At 40.4% G+C, this 11391-nt stretch overlaps 1 protein-coding gene across 3 annotated transcripts in view; it reads right to left on the bottom strand.

Moving 5' to 3' along the window:
- Window positions 1-638: 638 nt before the first annotated feature.
- CNGB1 (cyclic nucleotide gated channel subunit beta 1) overlaps window positions 639-11391 on the bottom strand; it is a 105593-nt gene continuing 94840 nt past the window's right edge. For all 3 annotated transcript variants that reach the window (XM_072636671.1, XM_072636672.1, XM_072636673.1), the window contains exons 32-33: window positions 6699-6921; window positions 639-5611 (exon numbers count right to left, since the gene is read on the bottom strand). In XM_072636671.1, the coding sequence (XP_072492772.1) occupies window positions 5153-5611; window positions 6699-6921 (682 nt within the window). In that variant the 3' untranslated portion in view covers window positions 639-5152. The remainder of the gene's footprint in view (window positions 5612-6698; window positions 6922-11391) is intronic.

The raw sequence follows: 11391 nt of genomic DNA, 5'->3' as shown, positions 1-11391 counted from the left end.
CTGCTGGGAAGGGAAAGGAAAAAGAAGAAAAGAGGAAGGAAGAAAGGAAGGGAGGGAAAAGGAAGAAAAAAGAAAAAGAGAAGAAGAGAGGGAAGGAGAAAGGAAGGAAATAAGGAGGGAAGGAAGGAAGAAAGGGAGGAGGGAAGAAAGGAAGGAAGGAGAGAAGTAGGGAAAGAGGGAAGAGGGAAGGAAGGAAATAAGGAAGGAAGGAGGAAAGAGGAAAGGAAGGAAGGAAATAAGGAAGGAAGAAGGAAGGAAGGAAGGAAGGAAGGAAGGAAGGAAGGAAGGAAGGAAGGAAGGAAGGAAGGAAGGAAGGAAGACTGGTAATTTTTTTTCAATAGGAGGTCACAGATGTTGTAGTCCTTCATTGCTGAAGAAGATCACGCCATCAGAGAAATAATGACATGACTTGCACTTGACTTTGTTTTGAGTGAGGGAGGGCTGTGCAGGTCACCAGCCTCACTTCTCCTCCAGAACCATCTGGATCCAGTGACCAGATATTCATCAGGCCGACTGGAGATGGCCCAGGAGGCAAGGGAAGAACTCGACCCCTTTAGACCAAGGTCTATTCAGGTACTCAGTGAAATTATACTTAAACCTTGGCTTCCCATCATACAAAAAAAAGAACATAGCCATGAGACTTTCCCAAACATCTTTAATATGTTTCACTCATCTGCCATAAACAATCAATTTCTGAAATGAATCCACAAGACAAAAATATTGTTCTAAACACTTTGATTAGAATGCATTTAGCTTTGGAAGCCACTGTGATGAGAGGTCTTCCCAGTCATTCATACTCATTAGTGAGCCACCAAAATATAAACTGTCAAGCCCATTTTCAGATTTAAACTTTTAAATTTTGTGGCTTAATTTGTATTTAAAATATTTATATAGTTAAAAAGCTACTTCATACTTCTACCAAAACGCAGAAAATGCTGAAAAAATCTTAATTGTAGCACTCAATAAAGACCCTGTTTCAGGCATATGGTATATAAAGCACAGTGATAACCTCCCATTTCTTTTACATCACATCTGCAGCACTTGAAATGGCTCAGGTATAAGAGGATACTTTAACCAAACAAGGATGAGGCTGACCTCATTTCAAAATGTATTTCCCCCCAAATAACTTTCTTGGGACATATAAGATGACGTTATTTGAGATGCTGTCCAAGGATATTTAAAGAGTTGGAATCTATATAATAATCTATATATTTATAGGCAAATATAAATAATGGAACCTTAATGAGATTTGTCAGCCTTAGAGTGTGTTTTGTTCTGGTAATGGGTATGAGTAAAAAGTGGTAGTGGGAGGGGGTGGATTCTGTATATAACCCAGACTTTTCATATTTTAGAATAGTAATTATTATTTAAACTGATAAATACTTGCAATGAAATGGAAAATGCCAAAAGGCAATTTACAATAAACTCTTAAGCATCTCTACCTTTGTATTTGAAAAGATTTGTGCCAGAGTAAGATGATCCCTCCTGTTAATTATACAAGGTAGGTGAAGAAAATAAGGACATTAATATGCTGCCTTTGTCTGGATGAGCAAACACTTCCATACCCAGATGGAAAAAGACAACAACGAGGCTAATTGCTTCTAAGCTAGATTCCTCCTCCCCATCCTTCCATCTTGCTCTGCAGTGTCTTTATCTTACCTACCTTCGCAAAGAAGCTGTTTCCCCCTTTTTCCATCTTCCTCAACTGTCCAGACCCATCTGGATCCTTTATTTTTCACAGGTAATTCTACCTCCTACTTACTGAGAAGATTTTGCCTTGAAGTTTCCCTTTTCCTCATTTTCCATCCCCCCCTCCCTGTTCCTTGACCTCACTCCTTCTCTGGTCCCCTTTGATCCTCACATCTTTCGCCTTTCCAAAGTATTTTTATGTTCGTCCTCTTTACCCCATTATCACGGGTACCACTTTAGTCCAGGCCCTCATTCCCTTGCATAAGAACTTCTTAATTAGTCATCTTTCTGCTTCTACCATCTTCCCCAATCACCCCCAGGCTACTCATATACACTCCTGCCAAGGCCAGTCATCTTCCATAGCACTTCTACCCATGGCAGGGGCTCCACAAATGTCTTTTATCTTATGAAAATACACTTAACTCTGATCATGTCACACACACACACACACACACACATACACACACACACACCTTACTTAGAAACCTTCCATTGCTCTCGATTACCTAACAAATAAAATTCTTTAGTCTGATACTCAAGGCCTTCTACAATTTAAACCCAACCTACCTTGTTAACCTTATTCCAGTCCCTTCTGCGACAGCCAAGCTAGACTGTTTTCTCTTCCCTGAATATGTACTCTGTTTTCTCACCTCTGTCCATTGGTTCAGACTGTTTCCTCCATCTGAATGCCATTCCCCCTGGAAGTGCTCATTTAATTACTAACCCTTGCTTCAAGATCTAACTTAAATGAAACCTTCCTTAATTCCCCCCCAGTTGAATGCAATCTCTGTCTTCTCAGGTTTGTTTGTACTTCATTGCATTCTCATCTTTTATTTTCTATATCTATACATATACATATACATGTACACATGCACATGCTCATATTCTCTAACAGAAAATTCCATGAGAACAACAGTGACATCTCACTTTTCTTTGCATCCGCCTCAGCACTCAACATGATAGTTTGTGCGTAATAGGTATAGATATTTTTTAAACATATAAAAGTGTGTTTTCAAATCACTTACTTCCACACCCCCAACTTCAATTTTTTCATAATACTATTGATGGAGTATAGTATTTTTGTATTTTAAAATAGGATGGATAGGCAGCATTTAGTTTTAATTAAATTAGTTGAAAATAAATAGTCTAATTCAGAGCTAACTCCTTCCTTCTAAGATCCTGACTTTCTCCCATGAAGCTCAAGGTGGATTATTACATAATTTAAACAGAATGTTTGAGGGTAGATGCTGAATTGGGCACAGAAGTTATGTTAAACCACAGGGATAGCTATAAATTAGACTAAGGCATAAATGAAAAGCCAAATATGATTACTGTTTACTGCAAGCAGTTCAAGACCATCGCTGGTGACAGTAAATCATCTCTCTCTCTCTCTCTCTCTCTCTCTCTCTCTCTCTCTCTCTCTCTCTCTCTCTCTCTCTCTCTCTCTCTCTCTCTCATCTCTTAATCTCTCCCCTGTTTCTCTGTCTTCTCTGTCTCTCTATATCTCTTATATGTCTCTGTCTCTCTTACTTTCTTTCTGTCTCTGTCTCTCTCCTTTTTCCACCTTAAACTGAGAATGGATTGTAAGTTCCATATTTGGTGAACTCATGCTGGCAGGAAAACTCTAATACAGATCATTTTTAGTAAATCCTTTATACTGATCACAGCCATCAGCTATCTCCCTTTTCAGTTTCTTAACTCAGACTTGTGATATGACCTTCTCAAAGAAATTTTGCTTTCATTTAAATGGGTTATTTTCTTCCAAACTGTAAGTCCCAAGTGAGACTTTTCCATCACACCTTATGAATGCTAGTGAGGCTGTGTGATCTTGTGGAAAAAAAAATCCCACTTCAAGTTGGATGATCTAAGTTTAAATCTCACTTCTATCATTTGGCAGTCATGTGACCTTAGGCAACCATCTAGCCTTGCCGAGTCTCAGTTTCCTTATCTATAAAAAGTGAGTAATAATAATACTTTTCTACCTAGCTCACAGGTGGTTATGAGGTAAGTGCTTTGTGCTCCATCAAAGTACTTGCAAAATGTGAGCTTTTCTTATTTGAGGCTATCCTCATCACTAGCGCTGGGGGAATCTACTAGAGCCAGCAACGGACCCAATTAGCAAGAGGCTTAGATCTTGCTCTTACTGTTTCCCCTTAGTAGAGTCCTAAATGTTAGAACCTTTAACCCATCACTTGTCACTGGCTCCATTTCAATTTCAAATGATCTGGGTGAATGAGAGTAGACTCCTAACGTAAGTAGGTAAAAAAATGAGCACTTATTAAAGCCAAAGAAAGAAAAATATATCTTCTATTTCTAGAAATAATTTGCTAAATAAAAACAAAGCTACTGAAAAGGACCACATACATCATCCGTCCACGAAATGGGGAGGAAATCACCTGAGGGTGAAATCAACACACTTATCTAAACTTCCTGTCTATGGTCCCATTCTGCCACTCTATCCCTCTGGCTAAATGGACTCTGTGCATGTGTGCAAGTGTGTGTATACATGTGAACACATGTATGTTTCATTATTTAAAACACACCTAGAACTTCTGTATTAATATGAGTGTGGAATGCTCAAGACAGCATGCTTCAATAATTTCTACTGGGAATTGTTGTCCAGGCATTTCAGTTGTGTCCAACTCTTTGTGACCCTATTTGGGATTTTCCTGGCAAGGATACTAGAGTGGTTTGTCATTTCCTTCTCCAGCTTATTTTGCAGATGAGGAAACTGAGGCGAACAAAGTTAAGTGATTTGATCAGGGTCAGATACTAATAAGTATCTGAGGCCAGATTTAAACTCCAAGCTGAAACTCTAGCTACAGTGCCACCTAACTGATACGTGCAAACATATATGCTAGTAAAGCTTCATGATCTTGTGAGAAAAAAATCCCACTCGGAGTTGGATAATCTTAGTTAGAATCTCACTTCTATCACTTTCCAGTCTTCCTGAGTCTTCCTGATTTCAGGCCTGAAGCTCTATCTACTGAGCCATAGAGCTGCCCTGTTATTGGGGACAGTGTTCCCCTATAGTTTATTAAAATAGTTGCTGATGAATCACTGATGCTAAAAGATCCATGAGCATGATTCTGTGGCTCCCGCAATAAAAAAAAATCTTGGGGTGAGACTATTGATCAAGTATCTGATGGGAAAGCAAATAGCAGAGGAGATCAGTAGAATCCTTTCTGAGGTCCAAAAGACCTTACAGGGTTGCATCTCTCTTAAAGAGGTGATGATCTTCATTTCTAAGACACTAGCCCCGCAAGCTAAGGACAAAGAAAAGACAAAACAAGCCCTATCAAGCATAGCTTTGTTAGTGAAGTTTGTGGCCACTAACTAGAAATTGGAAGCTGTTGAAAGTAAAAACACTTCTCTAGCTTAGATAGGTAAGTGTAAGTAGTCAGATGGAACATCAGAGGACCAGATATTGGGTGGCCTTCTAGTAACTAGCATGGGGTAAATTTCACTTGTCATCCTTCTTTTCTGGAATTTCTACAGAAAGAATCTGTTCATCACTCTCCGGGGTCGGGCTCATGCGAATCCTGATAGAGTGATCTGTAAATTCAGATACAACTTCCTCATCACCTTCTTCCTCTGACTTCCTGGGGGAGGATGAAGATGGAGGATGGACCTCTAGTGAATCTGAAGCAGCTGGGTCTGATCCAGTTGGTGGTTCTGGAGCTGCTGACTCTGATCCATCTGGAGCTACCAACTCTGGTTTGTCTGGAGCTGCCGACTCTGGTTCGCCTGGGGCTGCTGATTCTGGTTCCTCTGGAGCTACCGATTCTGGTTTCTCTGGAGCTGCCGATTCTGGTTTCTCTGGAGCTGCCGATTCTGGTTTCTCTGGAGCTGCTGATTCTGGTTTCTCTGGAGCTGCTGACTCAGGTTTATCTGGAGCTGCTGAGGCAGCAGAACTCTTGGCCTGGAAATAATAAAATGAATAATGAAATGTGTGTATACTAGAGCTGTAGAGAAAAAAATCAAGGCCAATTATAAGAGATCTTAACTGAATAGGATATTCTTGTGAGCTAAGTTCTAAATCAGGATATGCACAAATTCCTTTTATTTCAGTAGTTATGAGAAATCAGCTTAAAGATAATATTTTACCCTGGCAAACAATTCCAGGGTATTCTCTTTTTAAAGTGAATCATTGGCTTCTTTGAACCTTTTCACACAAGACTTTTACGATCCTGTCATCTAATTTATTATTATTTATAATAATGATTAACCTGTGGAGTAGGTTGTTAAACATCTTGGCACTTTATTTTTAGTAGATGGTCAAAGGGCTTAGATTAAGATGTTTCCCTATGTGCAATAAAATACCCTAAAATGAAGAAGAAATAGGTTTCTATGATGTAGAAAAATACTCAATTACCATACTCTTAAGTTTAATTCCAGTCATATCTAAAACTGACATGTTGTCTCTGAAGCACAACAAACCCTACCTCAAGTAAAGAATCTTGAAATCATATTACATTATATTCATAATATCTTTGGATATTGCTTGACCCTAAATCCATGGCCACAATTAGCACAATAACACTAATTAGCATCCTGTCTTTTACCTCTCTTTGTATCCCTAGCTCTTAGTACAGTGCCTGACATACAGCAGATGCTTAATAAATGTTTATTGATTGGTCTTGGTATCAGATCACCAAAGGAAAGTCCAAGGTTAGAAATAAACACTTCTAAAAACACCCTTCAGGTTGAAGGTGATGTGTAGGAGGAGAAGGACAGGGAGTGGAATGACAATCAATCTTACTATTTCTGCAAATAGAGGCTTTATATTCTAGGGAATCTTAATTTTCCTAAGTATTATATTAAAGATCAGAAAAAAAACCAAAATGGTCTTCTCTGTTCCATGAGAGGATAGTGCTAAACCAACCACTCTTTATAATGTCATGGAAATTAATGGTACAAATGGCTAGATTCCTACCAGACAGCTCCTAGACCCCATGGCCGCGATCAAGCTCATGGTCAAGGTCAAGGTTATAGTCAAGGGTGCTCACCTGCTCCAGCTCTTGTTGGTGCTTGGCAGCTGCTTCTAGCGCAGCCAGTTCTTTCAGTCTTGCTCTTAAATGGGCAAGTTTCCCTCCTCTCGCCGCTCCCTTTCCTCCCATCTTTCCTGCTACGGCTAAAGCAGCTGAAAAGAGTTTAGGAGTCCCGGCCCTTGGAGGAAGAATGAGCACGCTTTTCGATTCTTTGGGTTTGTTGTTATTTTTCAGCATCCTCCTACAAAAGACAATAATGATTCAGAGCATTGCACTCATTTGGAGAAATACAAAGGCTAAATGTTGTCAGAAACGAATCCCCGAGGTCAGCAGGGAATTTTTGCATATTTGCATATACAGCTATGTATATTTGCATATATAGCTATGGAACAAACAGTGTGGCTAAGGACCAAATGAAACATGAGCTCGTATCATCAATACAACCTCATGGACATTGGCATTCTCACTACTGGTTCATGAACGCACCATCACCATCACCTTCTCATCTTATACAGCTCTTTCCATCCATGTCTCTCTGTCAATACTTCACAGAGAACCCACCAGACCAAACACAGGAGGCCTTCCTCTGATTTCTTTAATATTGTGATTGCCAGGGGAACATTCAGGCTACACATCTGTTATCCCTCCTGCTCTCTAAAAGACCAGACTACAGTGGAAAGCAACATTGGGAGGGTCAGTTGTAACTCATTACCAATAAAGACTTCCATGAGCTATATGTAAAAGGTATCTATGATCAAGGACATGGGGCAGGGGAAAATCTAGGCTAGCATTTAATAAGAAAGCATGCCTAATGTGCAAATTTGATAATCAGGGTCCTAGCGACATCTATTGTCAACCAAAATAACTTGCTAAAACTGAAGGTCCTTCCTTTGCGCCTTTTAACAAGAGAAATTGTGATTCAATGACACAAACTGGAAAGTTCTGAGTTGTGTTCCAGCTCTGACAGTCTGTGGTCCAAAGGTTGCTTCCAACTCCAACACATCGTCAATATGAAATGCACATCGCTTGCTTTTCTAGGAAGGATTTCCCCATCTGCCCCCCAACCCCTCCACCAGCCAATATTTCACAATTCTCATAAAGGCTCAAGGTCTTACTTAGGCAAATGAGTGATTACTTTTCACAAAAGGCCTAAATGCCCAGGATTCTGTTACATCAAGGATCAAACATAAATACTTCTGTTTGATGTTTAAAGCTCTTCTCAACCTGGTTCTTTCCTACCTTTCCAGACTCATTATACTTTAATGCCAACCCCCCTCATCCCATATTCTGCATTTCAGCCATGCTGGCCTATTTAATGCTCCACACATAAAAAGCACCATATCCCATTCCCATGCCTTTGCACAGGCTGTTCCTCATGCCTGGAATGCCCTCCCTCTGTCTCCCAGAATCCCTGGTCTCCTTTAGGATTCAGCTCAGGCATCAACTTCTTTATCTTTCTTTCTTAATCCTCCCTGACCCAGCTGCTAGGACACCCCTCCTAAAATCACCTTATGTTCTCTATATATCCATATGTAGACATGTCATATGTTCACACGTACATATGTACATTCTATGCATTCATATGTGTCCGTCTCCCTGGAGTGCAATCTCCTTGAGAGTGGAGACTCTTTTTTGTCTTTGTGTCTGTGCTTACGACAATACCTCACACACAGCAAGTGCTTAATAAATGCTATGTTTGCGGATTGATTGATTTCCCCTTGCAGTTCAGTCATTGAGTCATGTCCAAGTCTTGATGACCCTGGGGACCATACCATCCATGGGGTTTTTCTTGGCAAAGATGGTCTATTCTCTTCTCTATCGTCATTTACTATCACCTGTCCACCCCAAGCAAAGGTTCTAGGACTTCTTCGATCTCCCTTTTCCCCCAACAAAGCTAAAAAAACACCCAATCTTTTGCTGTTGTCCTTGGCACCCTTTGTCAGCTTCAGCTCATTTTCCCCATGAGTATTCCTGACATTTGTCTGTTATCTGTCCTGGCTTCCATCTTCTGTTGATTTAGTTTAAAAGTCTAGGTTGTTTGGTGGGTACCCTGCATATCCACATTGGTCCTAACGTAGATCAATCATGCTGCTTTACCTTCTCTTTATAACTGCTTCCGGAAGAGTCTTCAGAGTTTCATTTCTGAGTATCTCCCATCTCTCCTGGGCCAATTTCCTCTGAAGCATTTTAGCATATCAGATTCTATTTGTCTTTCCCATGAATTCTTCAAAATCTTCTTTCCCAAAATCTAGGGAACAGGTCATACTAGGCCCAAATTTGTCTCCTCTATCAAAACTCTAGGATGGAGTGATTGCTTTCATCACAAGTTTCTTATCATTTCCACTGTGGAACCCAGTCCCTCCAGGTTAATAAGAATCAAATGAAGAATTGAATTTTTGTTCCTTGGTTCCACCATCTTTTGATGATTGAAATCATCCCTAAGGCAGGTCAAGAGGTTATTTTAGCTAGTCAGCTGGAAGAGACTTCCTGTGGATGTCCGAATAAATGAAGTTTATATTATCTTGTCTGAGGCAGCTAAGCAATACACTGGATAGGGTGCTGGGCCTGGAGTCAAGAAGACCTGAGTTCAAATCTGGCCTCAGACACTTACTAGCTGTGTGACCCTGGGCAAGTCACTTAGCCCTGTTTGCCTCAGTTTTCTTATCTGTAAAATGAGCTGGAGAAGGAAATGGCCAACCACTCCAGTATCTTTGCCAAGAAAACCCCAAATGGGGTCATGGAGAGTTGGACACGATTGAAAATGACTAAACAACAGAATATATAGTCTATATTGTACGTATATGTACATATATTATCTATAATTACAGCAAAATATTGTCCAGCTTCTTTGGGGGTGCTCTTTTGTTGCCAATTCCAAAGTGAGAGCACTTGTCCTCTGAACACAAGCCTTTGGCACCTATAATTTTCTTTATCAGACACCTGCCCATCCCACGGTTTCTCTGTGGCATGTTCTTGGTATGGTAGACATCCGCACCTGGTAGCCCGATACAACTACTAATAATTACAGCTAGCATCCATGTAACTCTTGAAGGTTTGCAAAGTGCTGTGCACAGAGTCACCTCATTTGACACTTTCTGAGAATATTGCTTGATGCCCATCCCACTGCCTGGGGTCATGCTTCTGTTGACCTCAGGTTGCTGGTCAGAGATACCCTCTCTGACAGCATTCTCCCTTCCTCATTACGAATCAATAATTCTGGGCTAACCCCCAAAGTATAATCTGGGTGTCATTTGAGCCCTGGGCCCTGACACACTGAGGGAAGTACAGTTTTCACAGACCTCTCACAAAATCTCTCTGGCTCATGAGCCGAATCAAGGAAACCCTGGGAACACCCACACAGGGTTTGTTTTGCTCTCCCTAAAGGTCCTCAAGCACTAGGGCAAATAAGAGCTTGAATATAGGAAAAGTTTCATTTACTCTGACATGAAATGTGGACCTGGTTTATACTTGAGTCTCTCAAATAACATTAGCTATCATTTTTATAGTGAGTTAATTTTAGTTTAATTTAATTTTCCCATTTGATCCTTGTAAAATTCATGGGAGATAAGTGCTATTATTTTCCCCATTTTGAGAGTTGAGTCGCTTTTCAATTGTGACTCCATGGTTTGCCATTTCCTTCTCCAGTTCATTTTACAGGTAGCAAAATTAAGACAAATGAAATTAAGTGACTTGCCCAGGGTCACACAGCTAATAAGATTCTGAGGCTACATTTGAATTCAGGTCTTCCTGAGTGCAGCATCAACTCTCTCCCCAACACACCACCTTGCTGCTTCTATCAGAATGTCAGAAAATCTTTCTGGAGAGCCATTATGCAGACCTCCTTTTGGCCAGGTCCCACCTTCTCTCACAACTTATGCATTTCATCTAACTTAAAGCGAGTGGACAGGTCTGTGTGGTTCCCTGGAGCACCCAGTCCCTGCTGCACTGATCCCTATAGTACCAGCAAGAACAAGTTTTTGAGTTTTGTTTCTCCTCCTATGACCTCATCACTCCTAAGTGCATGTGATTCCCTGCTCTACCACTCCCTCTGATAAAAGCAAGGACAAGATTTCCTCCTTTTTTCTGCGGTTGCCACCAATTCAGTGTCTCCATCTAGTACCAAATCTTTAGTTTAGTAGAAGGGACCATACTCTCTCCAAGTTCCAGATGAAGCTTACCATCTCCAGCTCTTCTGTGTGTTATATCCTTGGTGCCCAAAGAGAAAGGGACATACTTGCAAACTTACTGTATTTTACGATTATAAACTGGACAAGCAGACAACCAAAGCACTTCACTAACATGGGGATACATTGTTCCCTCGATATAGACAGAGCCTGTATCAGTGAAATGATAAAAGCTGCTATCACTTGACCAGCTTTCCCTGAATCAGCACATAATATCATCTGTGCTCCAGTATTTAGCAGTTTTAGGATAACACCAACATTCATTCTGTTCCCCCATTTTGGTCTCTTTTATCCTAATGTTTTTTGAATTTTTGCATTTTGGAGCTGAAAGATAAAGGGAAGTACCAAATACCTTAGGTCTCTGACTCAACTTTCCCTCAGAAATGCTGAATTCATATGAAACTTTTGTCTTTCTATAAAGGGTCCAAGTAGCTTAACACCATTCTCTAAAGTAACTGAACCTCACCATTCCAATTGTGCCTAATAGAGTAGTGAATGGCCTTAGGTCTTGTACACCTTAAGGGAGA

Source organism: Notamacropus eugenii, chromosome 1, assembly GCF_028372415.1.
Source record: "Notamacropus eugenii isolate mMacEug1 chromosome 1, mMacEug1.pri_v2, whole genome shotgun sequence".
In the NCBI taxonomy this organism is placed as follows: Eukaryota; Metazoa; Chordata; class Mammalia; order Diprotodontia; family Macropodidae; genus Notamacropus; species Notamacropus eugenii.
This window is presented reverse-complemented; position numbering and strand designations above follow the sequence as displayed.